This window comes from Elephas maximus, chromosome 9 (assembly GCF_024166365.1).
Source record: "Elephas maximus indicus isolate mEleMax1 chromosome 9, mEleMax1 primary haplotype, whole genome shotgun sequence".
Taxonomy (NCBI): Eukaryota; Metazoa; Chordata; class Mammalia; order Proboscidea; family Elephantidae; genus Elephas; species Elephas maximus.
In genome coordinates, this window is record NC_064827.1 from 47,247,059 (window position 1) to 47,263,684 (window position 16,626).

General features: G+C 43.6%; 2 protein-coding genes across 2 annotated transcripts in view; one reads left to right on the forward strand and one right to left on the reverse strand.

Moving 5' to 3' along the window:
• Window positions 1-16,626, reverse strand: part of XPA (XPA, DNA damage recognition and repair factor) — a 556,316-nt gene that overhangs the window by 194,054 nt on the left and 345,636 nt on the right. The gene's annotated exons all lie outside the window — the stretch shown is intronic.
• The window catches only part of LOC126082420 (stimulated by retinoic acid gene 6 protein-like), a 50,410-nt gene that overhangs the window by 21,768 nt on the left and 12,016 nt on the right, over window positions 1-16,626 (forward strand). The window contains exons 2-7 of the mRNA XM_049894950.1: window positions 7,571-7,646; window positions 9,032-9,132; window positions 10,468-10,598; window positions 11,683-11,803; window positions 13,834-13,879; window positions 14,332-14,460. Of these exons, the coding sequence (XP_049750907.1) occupies window positions 7,571-7,646; window positions 9,032-9,132; window positions 10,468-10,598; window positions 11,683-11,803; window positions 13,834-13,879; window positions 14,332-14,460 (604 nt within the window). The remainder of the gene's footprint in view (window positions 1-7,570; window positions 7,647-9,031; window positions 9,133-10,467; window positions 10,599-11,682; window positions 11,804-13,833; window positions 13,880-14,331; window positions 14,461-16,626) is intronic.

The window sequence follows — 16,626 nt, forward strand, 5'->3', positions numbered from 1 at the left end:
GTTTTGACTACTGTGGCTGTATAATAGCTTCTGAAATCAGGTAGAGTGAGGCCTCCCACTTTCTTCTTCTTTTTCAGTAATGCTTTACTTATCCGAGGCTTCTTTCCCTTCCATATGAAATTGGTGATTTGTTTCTCTATCACCTTAAAAAATGACATTGGAATTTGGATCGGAAGTGCGTTATATGTATAGATGGCTTTTGGTAGAATAGACATTTTTAGTATGTTAAGTCTTCCTATCCATGAGCAAGGTATGTTTTTCCACTTAAGTATATCCTTTTTAATTTCTTGTAGTAGAGCTTTGTAGTTTTCTTTGTATAGGTCTTTTACATCCTTGGTAAGATTTATTCCTAAGTATTTTATCTTCTTGGGGGCTACTGTGAATGGTATTGATTTGGTTATTTCCTCTTCGATGTTCTTCTTGTTGATGTAGAGGAATCCAAGTGATTTTTGTATGTTTATTTTATAACCTGAGACTCTGCCAAACTCTTCTATTAGTTTCAGTAGTTTTCTGGAGGATTCCTTAGGGTTTTCTGTGTAAAAGATCATGTCATCTGCAAATAGAGATAATTTTACTTCCTCCTTGCCAATCTGGATGCCTTTTATTTCTTTGTCTAGCCTAATTGCCCTGGCTAGGACTTCTAGCACGATGTTGAATAAGAGCGGTGATAAAGGGCATCCTTGTCTGGCTCCCGTTCTCAAGGGAAATGCTTTCAGCTTCTCTCCATTTAGAGTGATACTGGCTGTTGGCTTTGCATAGATGCCCTTTATTATGTTGAGGAATTTTCCTTCAATTCTTATTTTGGTAAGAGTTTTTATCATAAATGGGTGTTGGACTTTGTCAAATGCCTTTTCTGCATCAATTGATAAGATCATGTGGTTTTTGTCTTTTGTTTTATTTATGTGATGGATTACATTAATGGTTTTTCTGATATTAAACCAGCCTTGCATACCTGGTATAAATCCCACTTGATCGTGATGAATTATTTTTTTGATATGTTGTTGAATTCTATTGGCTAGAATTTTGTTGAGGATTTTTGCATCTATGTTCATGAGGGATATAGGTCTAAAATTTTCTTTTTTTGTCATGTCTTTACCTGGTTTTGGTATCAGGGAGATGGTGGCTTCATAGAATGAGTTGGGTAGTATTCCATCATTTTCTATGCTTTGAAATACCTTTAGTAGTAGTGGTGTTAACTCTTCTCTGAAAGTTTGGTAGAACTCTGCAGTGAAGCCGTCCGGGCCAGGGCTTTTTTTTGTTGGGAGTTTTTTGATTACCGTTTCAATCTCTTTTTTTGTTATGGGTCTATTTAGTTGTTCTACTTCTGAATGTGTTAGTTTAGGTAGGTAGTGTTTTTCCAGGAATTCATCCATTTCTTCTAGGTTTGCAAATTTGTTAGAGTACAATTTTTCGTAATAATCTGATATGATTCTTTTAATTTCAGTTGGTTCTGTTGTGATGTGGTCCTTCTCGTTTCTTATTCGAGTTATTTGTTTCCTTTCCTGTATTTCTTTAGTCAGTCTAGCCAATGGTTTATCAGTTTTGTTAATTTTTTCAAAGAACCAGCTTTTGGCTTTGTTAATTCTTTCAATTGTTTTTCTGTTCTCTAATTCATTTAGTTCAGCTCTAATTTTTATTATTTGTTTTCTTCTGGTGCCTGATGGATTCTTTTGTTGCTCACTTTCTATTTGTTCAAGTTGTAGGGACAGTTCTCTGCTTTTGTCTCTTTCTTCTTTTTGTATGTGTGCATTTATCGATATAAATTGGCCTCTGAGCACTGCTTTTGCTGTGTCCCAGAGGTTTTGATAGGAAGTATTTTCATTCTCATTGCATTCTATGAATTTCCTTATTCCTTCCTTGATGTCTTCTATAACCCAGTCTTTTTTCAGGAGGGTATTGTTCAGTTTCCAAGTATTTGATTTCTTTTCCCTAGTTTTTCTGTTATTGATTTCTAGTTTTATTGCCTTGTGGTCTGAGAAGATGCTTTGTAATATTTCGATGTTTTGGACTCTGCAAAGGTTTGTTTTATGACCTAATATGTGGTCTATTCTAGAGAATGTTCCATGTGCGCTAGAAAAAAAAGTATACTTTGCAGCAGTTGGGTGGAGAGTTCTGTATAAGTCAATGAGGTCAAGTTGGTTGATTGTTGTAATTATGTCTTCCGTGTCTCTATTGAGCTTCTTACTGGATGTCCTGTCCTTCTCTGAAAGTGGTGTGTTGAAGTCTCCTACTATAATTGTGGAGGTGTCTATCTCACTTTTCAATTCCGTTAAAATTTGATTTATGTATCTTGCAGCCCTGTCATTGGGTGCATAAATATTTAATATGCTTATGTCCTCCTGATCAATTGTCCCTTTTATCATTATGTGGTGTCCTTCTTTATCCTTTGTGGTGGATTTAAGTCTAAAGTCTATTTTGTCAGAAATTAATATTGCTACTCCTCTTCTTTTTTGCTCATTGTTTGCTTGATATATTTTTTTCCATCCTTGGAGTTTTAGTTTGTTTGTGTCTCTAAGTCTAAGGTGTGTCTCTTGTAGGCAGCATATTGATGGATCGTGTTTCTTTATCCAGTCCAAGACTCTCTGTCTCTTTATTGGTGCATTTAGTCCATTTACATTCAGCGTAATTATAGATAAATAAGTGTTTAGTGTTGTCATTTTGATGCCTTTTTATGTGTGTTGTTGGCCATTTCATTTTTCCACATACTTTTTTGTGCTGAGACGTTTTTCTTAGTAAATTGTGAGATCCTCATTTTCATAGTGTTTGACTTTATGTTTGTTGAGTCGTTACTTTTTTCTTGGCTTTTATCTTGAGTTATGGAGTTGTTATACCTCTTTGTGGTTACCTTATTATTTACCCCTATTTTTCTAAGTAAAAACCTAACTTGTATTGTTCTATATCGCCTTGTATCACTCTCCATATGGCAGTTCTATGCCTCCTGTATTTAGTCCCTCTTTTTGATTATTGTGATCTTTTACATATTGACTTCCGTGATTCCCTGTTATGAGTATTTTTTTTTTTTAATTAATCTTAATTTGTTTTTGTGATTTCCCTATTTGAGTTGATATCAGGATGTTCTGTTTTGTGACCTTGTGTTGTGCTGGTATCTGATATTATTGGTTTTCTGACCAAACAATATCCTTTAGTATTTCTTGTAGCTTTGGTTTGGTTTTTGCAAATTCTCTAAACTTGTGTTTATCTGTAAATATCTTAATTTCGCCTTCATATTTCAGAGAGAGTTTTGCTGGATATATGATCCTTGGCTGGCAGTTTTTCTCCTTCAGTGCTCTGTATATGTCGTCCCATTCCCTTCTTGCCTGCATGGTTTCTGCTGAGTAGTCTGAACTTATTCTTATTGATTCTCCCTTGAAGGAAACCTTTCTTTTCTCCCTGGCTGCTTTTAAAATTTTCTGTTTATCTTTGGTTTTGGCGAGTTTGATGATAATATGTCTTGGTGTTTTTCTTTTTGGATCAATCTTAAATGGGGTTCCATGAGCATCTTGGATAGATATCCTTTCGTCTTTCATGATGTCAGGGAAGTTTTGTGTCAGGAGTTCTTCAACTATTTTCTCTGTGTTTTCTGTCCTCCCTCCCTGTTCTGGGACTCCAATCACACGCAGGTTATCCTTCTTGATAGAGTCCCACATGATTCTTAGGGTTTCTTCATTTTTTAAAATTCTTTTATCTGATTTTTTTTTCAGCTATGTTGGTGTTAATTCCCTGGGCCTCCAGATGTCCCAGTCTGCATTCTAATTGCTCGAGTCTGCTCCTCTGACTTCCTATTGCGTTGTCTAATTCTGTAATTTTATTGTTAATCTTTTGGATTTCTACATGCTGTCTCTCTATGGATTCTTGCAACTTATTAATTTTTCCACTATGTTCTTGAATAATCTTTTTGAGTTCTTCAACACTTTTATCAGTGTGTTCCTTGGCTTTTTCTGCAGTTTGCCTTATTTTGTTTCTGATGTCTTGAAGCATTCTGTAAATTAGTTTTTTATATTCTGTATCTGATAATTCCAGGATTGTATCTTCATTTGGGAAAGATTTTGATTCTTTTGTTTGGGGGATTGTAGAAGCTGTCATGGTCTGCTTCTTTATGTGGTTTGATAAGGACTGCTGTCTCCGAGCCATTACTGGGAAATTAGTTTTTCCAGAAAATCCGCTAAAAAAAAATGCAGTCAGATCCCTATCAGAATTGCCTTTGGATTATAACCACCACCTTGTCCCCTGTAAGGATGAAAGTCTGAGATTTGGATCATATATGCTTGGCTGTAGCTGGTTCTGTGTTTTTAGTCCAATTAGGGGTGGATTTTTGGTCCCTGGGTTTTTTTTGTTGTTGTTGTTCCTTCTCTCAGGCCGAAAGAGTGGGTTAGGAAAAGACCAAAAGAAAAAAAAAGGCGGGGGGAAGCAAAGCCGCCGCGGAGCTGGAGCCATTCTCCCTCTGGCTCAGGCAATTCCAATGTTAATGAAGCCGCCTGGGGAGGGTGGGGGAGGGATCAGAGAGATAGGAGAGTAGCACCTCAGAATATAGCCAGAGTTGCTTGTCTTGCTTGGAATGACTATTATATCTGAGATTCATGCGGGGTGTGTTGCCTATGTGTGCTGGCTGTGTGGAGATTGCCCCCGGGGGTCTGGCCCGCTGAAGTCACGGTCAGATCTTCCACTGCCAGTCCAAATCCTAGCGTCAAGGTTCCCCTGCTGGGACGCTTTACTCCCGGCTCCAAAATCAGTCGCTGCCTCCCGGGGACTTCTCGTCCCGCCAGCCGTGTCGCCACACCGCCCCCGCGAACCAGCTGGGCCCCCTCCCGGAGTTAGTTCAGGGGAGTGGAGCAGCTCCCCGTGCTTGTGCTGTGACAGCGCCCAGTCAAATGCCTGGCGGCACGATTCCCCGGCTGGGACGCTGCTCTCCCAGCTCCAAGACCAGTCACTGCCTCCCGGGGACTTCTCCCACCGGCTGCGTCGCCACGCCGCCCGCGCGAACCGGCTGGGCCCCCTCCTGGGGTGAGTTTAGGGGGGTAGGGCTGGGCCCCTTGTTTGCGCCGTCAGCTCCCCTGGGCTCTGCCCTAAATTGGGCGCCAAAGGTTACCTGACTGGGACGCTGGCTCCAGGCTCCAAAAACAATCGCTGCTTCCCTGTATTTGTTCATTTTCCGTCTCTAAATCTGTGTTTGTTGTTCAGGATTCGTAGATTGTTATGTACGTGATTGATTCACTTGTTTTTCCGAGTCTTTGTTGCAAGAGGGATCTGAGGTAGCGTCTACCTAGTCCGCCGTCTTGGCCCCGCCACATCTTTTTTTTTTTTTATTGAACTTTAGATGAAGGTTTACAGAACAAACTAGTTTTTCATCAAACAGATAGTATACACATTGTTGTATGACATTGGTTAACAAGCCCACAACCTGTCAGCACTCTCCCTTCTCAACCCTGGGTTCCCTATTACCAGCTTTCCTGTTCTCTCCTACTTTCCAGTTCCTGCCCCAGGGCTTCTGTGCCCCTTTAGTCTTGTTTTGTTCCATGGGCCTGTTAAATCTTTGGCTGAAGGGTAACCCTCAGGAGTGGCCTCATTACTGAGCTGAAAGGGTGTCCGGAGTCCATACTCTCAGGGTTTCTCCAGTCTCTGTCAAGCATCTTTTTTTTTTTTTCACCATTATGGGGTTTATTATAAGGGACCCAGAAACACTTAGGACACAGCTCTTTCATCAGAATAGCCTCTTCCCAACTGTGCTCTCAGGTACGTCTCTCCCTGGCCCTAGGACCCTCCCCAAGGGCACTCAGCTTGCTTTCTCCGGGGGCCAGAAAGCCTACTGTGCCATCTCCTGCTGCCAGATCTCTGCTCCTGGGTCTCTCTTGTCACCGCTTCTTACCATCTTCAGGGTTACAGCTTGCTCTCTCTCTTAGTCTCATGCTTCCAGGAGCTTCTCCACGCAGCAATCCTAGGTCCAAAGGATGCACTCTCCACTCCTGGCTGTTTTTCCTTGGTGGTGGTAGGATCCTCCTCTCTGCTCTGGAATTGGCCCTCTTTTAAGACAAATCCGACCAATCCCCTTGGTGGGCCACAATTACCCTATCACACAATCCCACCCAATCACCTGGGTGGGAGCTACAAAACCATGGCTAGAAAGGCCACACAAAAGTAATCAATCCCATCACAGGCTATCCTCTGGCTTTTCTAGCCATGGTTCTTTCATATTTGGAGGATAACTTCCCCCTCCCAATCATTTTACCAGCCCCAAACAGTCATTAGCAATTAGTCTTTTTTTTTTAATAATTTTTATTGTGCTTTAAGTGAAAGTTTACAAATCAAGTCAGTCTGTCACATGTAAGCTTATATACACCTTACTACATACTCCCATTTACTCTTCCCCTAATGAGTCAGCCCACTGCCTCCTTCCAGTCTTTCCTTTCATGACCGTTTTGTCAGTTTTTAACCCTCTCTACCCTCCCATCTCCCCTCCAGACAGGAGATGCCAACACAGTCTCAAGTGTCCACCTGATACAAATAGCTCACTCTTCATCAGCATCTCTCTCCAACCCATTGTCCAGTCCCTTCCATGTCTGATGAGTTGTCTTCGGGAATGGTTCCTGTCCTGGGCCAACAGAAGGTTTGGGGACCATGGCCACCGGGATTCTTCTAGTCTCAGTCAGACCATTAAGTATGGTCTTTTTATGAGAATTTGGGATTTGCATCCCACTGTTCTCCTGGGCCCTCAGGGGTTCTCTGTTGTGCTCCCTGTCAGGGCAGTCATCGGTTGTAGTCGGGCACCATCTAGTTCTTCTGGTCTCAGGATGATGTAAGTCTCTAGTTCATGTGGCCCTTTCTGTCTCTTGGGCTCTTAGTTGTCGTGTGACCTTGGTGTTCTTCATTCTCCTTTGCTCCAGGTGGGTTGAGACCAATTGATGCATCTTAGATGGTCGTCAAGCATCTTTTTTAAAACAATAATTACTTATTTAGATATTTAACACTAAGTTTTATTAAAATTTCTCTTCAATGGCTTTTAAATCTTTTCATTCTCATAGATTAATTTTTCTTATTACTTGAGAATTTCCCCCAATCTTTTTTTCAGAGGTTCTGTAGGTGGGATGGTTTCCCTTGAAATTAATGAAACTTAAGCCTCGAGTCCCCTCATTTGCACAGACCCCTTCCAAGGCTCTGAGAGGGTGGGAGGGACCCTAGTTACATGTTTACATGATTGTAGGTTTTCATAAAATTTGAAAAAAGTAAGATATTTCTATAGTTTCATTAAAGAGGCCTCCCTCCCAAAATTTTATAAGCTTTGGGCCCCACAAAAACAGAATTTACGCTGGCTGCGACACCAGGAAATGAAGGTGTTAATTCCATCAGTAGGGTAGTTGAGTAGAGAATCAGACTGGAGAAAGAAATATGAAAGTCTATCAATCCACTTAGAGAAGATACATCACAGGTGAGAAGTACTGGCTCTGAAAAGGCAGAGTTTAAAAAGATCCAGTGGTCTTAGTGGGCTACAAGACAGACTTCTGACCATGATGCTCAGGGCTGAATGACTGCAGCAGTGACTGATGGTGTGAATTTTGCTTTTTGGCCTGTTTTTCAGAACCAGGCAGCTAAATGGCACCTGTGTCGGCTCAGTGGACATGGAGCTCTTCCTCCATTACTCACTTATTCCATCGGTAAGTTGGGGTAGGGAAGGGATGAGGAGGGGAGGGGAGGGGAGCTGGGCTGCTATCACACCCAGGCTCCCAAAGAGGACTGAATAGGTCAGGGGAAAGACGTCAGCTAAGCTTGCTTCTAAAACCATGACTTGCTCACCTATGTTATGTACCAAACACATAGCAGAGCCCTGAGAAGAAGGCTTTTAAGTGCCAGGAGTCAGGAACACTGGCTTTTAGGGAAGTCTAAAAAAGGTTTTTGAGGGAGTTATGTTGGAGTTGAGGTCTGTTGGAAGATCAAAAGTTAACTAGGTAAAGGGAGAAGTAAAGAACATTTTCAGGCAAACAGGAGAGCTCGTGCCACGGCTCTGTGGAGGGAGGGAGTATGAGGGTTGTGAGGAACTGGGAGAAGCCCAGTGGCCCTGAGTGGGGAATCGAGGTGGAAGTGGGCAAGGCCAGGCCAGGCAGACCCCTATGGGCTGTGTTAAGGAGTTTTGCCTTCTTTTTAAGCACAGTGAGAAGTCATTGAAGTGTTTTCAGCATGAGGGTGTCATGGTCAGATTTACATTTTTAAAGCGCCACTCTGGTAGTCAAGAGAGGAGGCAGGAGGCTCATCAGGAGACTGTTGCAGAAGTCTGGGTGAGAGGCGATTTTAGCTCATCATAGAGGGTGGTGGTCAACTTGAGATATTCAGGAGGTTAAAACAAGAGCACTTGGTGTTGGGTTGGATAGAGGAGGTTGGGAAGAGGGAGAGGTTGAGAGAGGCTCTTAGGTTTCTGACTTGCACAACTGGAAGGATGGTGGTACCTGCATTTACTAGTTAAGAGAAATTAAAATAGATCCTGGTTTAAGGCGAATGAAGGAAGAGGGCAGGGAGGAAAATCATGAGTTCCGTTTTAGATATACTGAATTTGAGAAGTCTTCAACACATCAAAAATAAATGTCGACTATGTACTTGGATGGAACCCTGGTGGCGCAGTGGTTAAGAGCTCAGCTGCTAACCAAAAGGATGGCAGTTCAAATCCGCCAGCCACTCCTTAGAAACCCTATGGGGCAGTTCTACTTTGTCCTATAGGGTTGTTATGAGTCAGAACCAACTTGACAGTAATAGGTTTGGTTTTGGCTTATGTAGTTGGATATACAGTTCTGGAGCTCATGAGCAAGGTCTGGGCTGCAAGTTCAAGTTTGTGAGTCTTCTTGTATGTGTGGTCATGGATGACATTACCTACGGAGAGAGGATCAGCTAAGAAGGAGGAGTGGTCCTGGGACTGAACTATGAGAAACATGGGTTCTGGAGCTGGAGGAGTCATAGGTGTTTTGCTCTGCTCACCCATTCATTCTTTTTCAGTGAGGGCTGTGCTGAGAATGAACATTCCCACCAATCCTCTCATCTTCTCTTCCTGTAGATTTTCATTATTTTGGTCTTGTCCTTCCTCCAAAGACGAGGGCATCGTAGACAGAGAGATGACACTTCTTACCTCCTGGGGAGCCACTTTGGCATCATCATGTGAGTTGAACCACAATCCACTGGTACAATGACTGAGGTCTTGATTAGAATTCAACTCAATTCACTAAAATACATTTCCTCAAATGCGTATTGAGGACCTACTCTTTGCACAGCACTTTGCTAGGTCCCCATCCCGAGGAGTTTATACGTTACTAAACAAATGATAGCACAAAATGAGAGGTACAGAAACAGGGATGTGAATTTAGTGCCAAGGGGACATAGATGAGGTAGCCATTAAGTGGCCGTTAGGAGTGGGCCATCAGGGAGGCTTCTTAGAAGAGGTGCTCCTTGAGCTGAGCCTTAAAGGTGAAGAAGAGCAAGCCAAATGAAAGAGGAGGTGAGATCCAGATTCTGCTTCCCAAGTCCCTGCTTGCAATGCTTTGCTCTCCCTGCCCACTGCCATCCTCAGTTCTTTTTTTTTTTTTTTTTAAGGCCAAGTTGTTTATTTGATCTAGTCAAAGCTCTTTTGATTACAAGAAACAGATATCCATTCAAGATTGTTTTACATAAAGGGAAAAAGAATTGCTTGTAAAGTTACATGGATGTCATGGAAACCAGCAAGGCAGGCCTCATGGGAACTGGAGTTTTTGGGATGGGAGTTTGTGGAAGATTGATTCTTTGTGTCATTGGAGCCCCCTCAGCACCATTTTCCCATTTTCCTCTCTATCTGACTTTATCATCTGATCTAGGATCTCTGCACCCCTGTAACCTCAGCTTATCTCTAGCACTGCCTGGATCCTAACTTGGCATGACTTTCTAAACCAGAACCTTACAGCTAACTGGCTCAGGTCTTCTGAGTTATAAATTCAAAATACCAGACATGCATCTGACTGGTCCATCCAAAATCAGGTGGTCATCCATAGTCCAATCAGATGTGGCCAAGAAGACATGATCACATGGTCCTAACATAGCCACAGATACCCAGAACTTCACTGGGGACATTGGAAGGAATAAATCTCCAGAAGGTGGCTGGGTGCAGGGCAGGATCCCCCAAACCTGTTTAGGACATACCCCTTGCTCTGGGCTCTCAAGGCATACTGTCTGTGCCTCTCATGAAGGGAGCTCATCCCATTTTTGCTTTATGTTATGGTTGCCTTTGTCGCCAACTAGACTTGAAGCTCCTCAAGGGCAAGCACTTTGTCTTCCTCACTTTAGTATCCTGAACCCATGGCCAGCACCAGGCTCGGAACACAGGGCCTCAGGAAATGTGAGTTGAATCTAATGGTTCACCAGCCAATAATCTCACTTTAGGGCAGGTTTGCTACTTTGAAGATGAACTGTGAGAATGTTTCAGAGCTACCTTCTGGTCTCATAGACTGCTTTTCTTATTCACAGGCCTCTGGACTTTGTGGGCACATTTAGTAACCGATGGTCCTATGGAATCGCCTTTGGGGCCACGGCCAATAAGATCATGTTCTTGTTCTCAGAAGGCTACCAACCCCTGCAGATCCCGCAGTGGGCCCAAGGTACAAGGGCTGCCTCTCACTTGCTAGGAATTTTACCATAAGAATTCTTGCTTTCAGAGACCCCGTGCCAGGGTTTCTCCGGAATCAGGGGATAAACTTTGTGAACTGTTAATGTTCTTCTCAGCTTGTTCCTTGCCCAAGGTCAGTGCTTAACCCAGAGAGCCTCAAAGCTTGTTTGTGGGACTTTCCTCCATTTAGATTCAGAGGATTCAGTTAGATTGAGATTTAGACATGATGTAACAAGGGATAAGAAAGCAGGTTCTCCATCACCCATCCCAAAAAACTCTTCTGAGTCTTGGTCATGGCTGCCTTCTTGATATCAACAATCCCTAGGATTCTTCTCAAAAAACAACACTTAATTCTTTGGCCATTGGTCTAAGGTCTCTTCTTTCCCCCATGCCTCATGTTCTCCCTGAAGGAGCAACTCTAATATATAGAGTCAACTGTCCCTTACACAATGATTGCCAAACCTCTCTGTCCAGCCCAGATCTTTCTCAGGGGCTCCAAGCCTATATGATCAAATGCCTATAAACACCTCATTAGAATTGGGAAACACAAACGAAAACCACAGTGACATACCACTGTATGCCTCTTAAAAGAATACAATTTGATACGTTTTGACATATGTTTACACTCATGAAACCATCACCACAATCAAGGTGATGAAATTAAGTATACATCTCTCTGGAGATGACCATATGATTTTTCTCCTTAATTCTATTCATCTGATGGATTATATGAACGAGTTTCCTCATATTGAAACTCCATTGCATTTCTAGAATAAACTGCTTGGTTAAGATGTATTTTATTTCCTAATATGTTGTTAGATTCTGTTTGCTGATATTTTAAGATTTTTTTGAATCAATATTCATAGGTGAGATTGATCTGAAAATTTTTTACTGGTCCAGTCTTTATAACATTTTGGAGTCAATGTTATCTTCATGTAATGAAACCAATTTGGAGGTTTTCCTTCTCCTCGTATGTTCTGGGATAGTTTAACGAGCGTGAAGCCGCACGGCCTCCCAGGACTACCCTGAGCCCAGTGAAAGGGAACTCACAGCCTCTCTGGCGCTGTCTCCCCCAGCTTTTGTGCTTCTGATTGGAGGCATTGAAGTCGGCCTGTCCCACTTCCCCTTCTTTGCCTGCCTCTCATCGGAGTTCCGGCTGGTCAGCGCCATCCTCGGCTTCAGCTACTCTCTTATATGGTAAGATGGGCTCTGCCTGCCTGCCTCTCGTGAATTCTTGACCATGGCCGAACTCTGGACAGAGGGCTAGAAGTGACCTGAGAGCTCTCTGAGGAGGACATCTTTGCCCAGAAGGGGGAGACTGAGGCCCAGGGTGGGCAGGGGTGACATGTCCAGGGTCCCATTGCAGCCCCTTCTTGGTCCTTCCCTTGAGGCTTCAGAAGATCATACCAGCTTTTGCCTACCTCACACAGGGCCTCTTCTGAAAGCCTCTCCTAGAAGTCCCAAATTTAGAAAAATGAACTTCTATAAACTGCCGAGGGTCCCACTAGGGGAAGCAGGAGTCCCAGTTGGAGGCTTCTGCTCAATATTCTCATAACTTCCCTTAGAGCCCGGAGGAAAGTTTACGTGCCTTAGCTTGGCAGTCAGGGCCCATCAGAGTCTGACCTCTCCCAGTCTCAGCCCCCTACCACCCCCTACCAATCTCTAGTACACACCTCCAGTAATACAAAACTCCTATGTTCATTCATCCAACCACTTCTTCATTCAACAAACATTCTATTACATCCCCACTGTGAGCCAAGAAAACCCTGGTGGTGCAGTGGTTAAGAGCTATGGCTGCTAACCAAAAGGTTGGCAGTTCAAATCCACCAGGTGCTCCTTGGAAACCATATGGGGCAGTTCTACTCTGTGCCATAAGGTCGCTATGAGTCGGAATCGTCTCAATGGTAATAGGTTTGGTTTTTCGGTTTTATGAGCCAAAGAATACACCGGAAAACAAGATACAGCCTCATGTACCATGTGTTCTGGTATCTTTATCTATAGGATTCTATCCCCTGCATAGATCATCTTTCTCCTCTAATCTAGTGATAAGTATATACTCATCCTTCTGGACCAAGGCCCTCACCAGACTGAGAGCTTCTTGCCCTTCCTGGTGAGCTCTGTGCCCTCAGCACCTGCCACAGACCTGGCACAGAGTTGGCCCTGAGAAATATTTGTTGACTGAATAATCACATGGACAATTCTACTTTTCAGCCTGTGAGGCTCTTTTCCTGGTATTCAACCCCCTTGCTGGGCCTACTTCCCCCATCCAGCATTTTCTACGGGGCGGGGTCCTCCTGCCCAGTGTGCAGGGCCACTGCAGTCTGTCAGAGTTGACTGGCAGGAGGCTCATAAGCAATTGACACACCAATGGGCATAGCTCCAAAGTGTGTAAGTGGTTTTCTTTCTTCCCTTTTTTTTTTCTTACTTTAGAATTTTTTTATGGTGGTAAAATCTATCTAACATAAAATTTACCATTTTTAAGTGTACAATAACTTCACCATTTTTAAGTATATAATTCAGTGACATTAATTACATTCATAATGTTGTCTATTTCCAAAACTTTTTGTCACCCCAAACAGAAGTGGCTTGCTTCTTAAAAATCAAAAGAGAGGGCATCCAGGGTTAGACATGGAGTAAGTTCATCTCCTCAGGTTCTGACAGGTTTCTTGGCCAAGAGAGGAAGGGTGTTGGGAATCACTCAGAACATGAGTACCATGGGAGTCAGACCCAAGTGTGACTGTAACCACGAATGAGCGTCAGGTGTCAATAAAGTGTTGAGGCATGTGACTTTGATGCAGTGTTTATGGAAAAGGTCAGGTAGAAGGAGTCAGGAGACCTGGGTCTAAGACCTGGCTCAGTCAGTGCCTCTGTGTGGGACTCTGAACTCACTCCTTCCCCTCTCTGAACTCCCAACTCACCATCTGAACCATGGGGGGTGGGGGGGGGTGATGAGGATGACATCTCAACGGCCTTCGTGTTCTGCTGTCCGTGGATTCTGAGACGGTCCTGAGCGAGGCCTTGTGGAATGAATGAAGGGTGACATAAGCAGGTGCTTGATCTGGGTGGGAGGTACACTGAGGCTTAGGAACCAGCCCTCCCAAGGGGGCAGGGATGAGGGTGGTAGCTCAGGATGGTGGCACCTGAGCTATTTTCATAGGGGCTGTTCCAGGTACTCTGCTGGGAGGGGAATGAACACAAGTGCCACATGTCCTGTTTCTGTTTTTCAGGTTTTCTGTCACCGTCCTTTATATCACACAGTGTCCCCATGGGCAGGTGAGTCCAGGTGAACTGTGTTTAGGATGTTCATGTCCTATTACCACAGCCAACTTATCACGTGACCTCAAATTAGCCTCTACCCCTCTCTGGACCTCAGTTTCCTCATCTGTGAAAAAAAGGGTATTGGAGCCATCATGATTGCTCACTTCTGTGTTCATCAAGGTGTTCGTTCACAGACACGTGATGCTCATGGCAGCCCTGCAAGGTAGGGAGGTTATCATGAAACCTATTTTACAGGTGAGAAAACTGAGGTCCAAGTATATCAAGTAATTCTTAAGTAGCGGAGGGCTTGGGATTTGAAACCAGGTCTAGGTAAGCGCTGAGACAGTGTGTCTTGGTGGGAGCAAACTGCGCAGGCAGAACTCTGTCTGCAGCTTCACCAAGTCCACAAGGGGCTCTGGCCCTCACCCCACCCACAGCCTGCGCCCTGGGGTCTCCTTCTGTTGCAGCTGGTGGGAAAGTACGAAGGCATCATACTCTACTGGCCCTCACTGCTGTGCCTCGCCTTCCTGCTGGGCCGCTTCCTGCACATGTTCGTCAAGTCTCTGAGGGTCCACCTGGGCTGGGAGCTCCAGGCCGTGAGTACAAGTACTGAGCACTCTGTGTATACTGAAGGGTTAATCCTCACAACTGCCGCATGCAGTTGGTACTATCATTACTTCCCACATTCTGGACTAAGGAAACTGGGACTCTGAGAAGTAAGTTGAGTTGCCCAAAGTCACCTAGCTACTCTGTTGCAGAGCCAGAATTTGAACCTAGGCAGTTTTGCTGTCTAGGCTCTCTCTTAACCACTATGCTACACAGCCTCTCTGGCTTAGAGCAAATGACTCCAAGTTTGAGGTCACAATGGGGCCAGGATTGTCCTTTCTCTGTTCCCCATACCCCACTGTTAAATCAGAACTTGTCAGAGTTTCCAATAATACATGCAAACTTTATGTCTCCATTGCTCATTGTCATGAGCTTTGCTCTCTGTGTCAACTGAGTTTGAAGGTGTTGTGATTAGTTCATTTTACTGACCTTGAGTTTTTCTTGTCCTTTGATTATCTTTTCAAAATGAGCATGTAACAGTCAGGTCAGGCAAAGTTTTGCTGTAGTAACAATCAGCACCGAATCTCAGTGGCTTAAAAAATAAGGGTTTATTTCTCACTATTGTATTGCTACATGAACATCATGGGTGTGTCTGGGGCACAGTTCCATGTTCTCCCCACTCTGCGTGTCCAGCTAATGGAGCAGCTACCATCCAGAACATTACTAATGGACACAGAACAGGAAAAGGCACAGGGTGACAGACACTGGTGTTTAAAGCTACCACCATGATGTCACTTCCACTCAGACTCCATTGGCCAAAGCAAGTCACCTGGCCACACCCACTTTCAAGCCGGGGGGGAAAACTGCAATCCTCCTACGTACCCCAAGGAGGGGAAACCAGAATGCTTGTGCGTAGTTTCACAGCCCAGATCCTGGAGATGGTGGATCATGCAGGTGCTTAAAAACAAATAAACAAAAAATAACTATGAAGAGGTTCCAATTATTACTCCAAGCTTCAAAACTTTTCAGGTTTGAATATGGAAATGAATTCTTCCTGTATTTCCCCGGATTACAGAGGCTGATGAGGAGTTTCTCCCACAATAAAGAAGTTTATCAAAATACATTTTTTTTCTCTAAGGAAAAAAGACCATTTTAGATGCCTTTACTGGCAGTTGAAGAAAAAACAGTACCGTTGCCATCAAGTTGAATCCAACTCATGGCGACCCCGTGTGTTTCACAGTAGAACTGTGCTCCATAGGTCTTTTCAACAGTTGATTTTTCAGAAGTAGACAGCCAGGCCTTTCTTCCAAGGAACCTTTGGGTGGTCTTGAACCTCCAACCTTTCAGTTAGCAGCCAAGCACATTAACCATTTGTACCACCCAGGGACTCCAGTTGAAGAAAAGGAAAGGAAAATTTTTACATTATATGAATAATGCTGCAAATGACCTCTTTAAAGTGTTAAAAAAAAAAAAAAAAAAAAGAAAAGAAGTAAAGATGTCCCTTTAAGGACTAAGGTGCGCTTGACCCAAGCCATGGTATTTTCAGTCACCCCATATGCATGCGAAAGTTGGACAATGAAAATAAGAAAGACTGAAGAAGAATCGATGGCTTTGAATTATGCAGTTGGTGAAGAATATTGAATATATCATGGACTGCCAGAAGAACAAACAAATCTGTCTGGGAAGAAATACAGCCAGAATGCTCCTTAGAAGTGCGGAGGATATTTAATATTGGACGTGTTATCAGGAGGGATCAGTCCCTAGAGAAGGACATCATGCTTGGTAAAGTAGAAGGTCAGCAAAAAAGAGGAAGAGCCTCAAGGAGATGGACTGACACAGCGGCTGCAACAATGGGCTCAAACAGAGCAGGGATAGTGAGGATGGTGCAGGACCGGGCAATGTTTCATTCTGTTGTACATAGGGTCGCTGCAAGTTGAAACCAACTCGACAGCACCGAACAACAACAACGTATGAACAAGTGCCACACTTATTGGCCACCTGCCCTGGGCAGGCACTGTGCAAGTGCTTTCAATATTATCTCATCCTCATGATGAACTTCTGAAGTAGGCACTATTATTTTCTACATTCACCGAAGAGGGGCCTGAGTGATAGGATGTAACCTGGTGGAGGCACGCAGTTAGTAAGTAGCCAGTCAGGATTTTAACCAGATCTTTTGGACTCTACCCAACATTCAGGATACATAAGATTTTATCTTA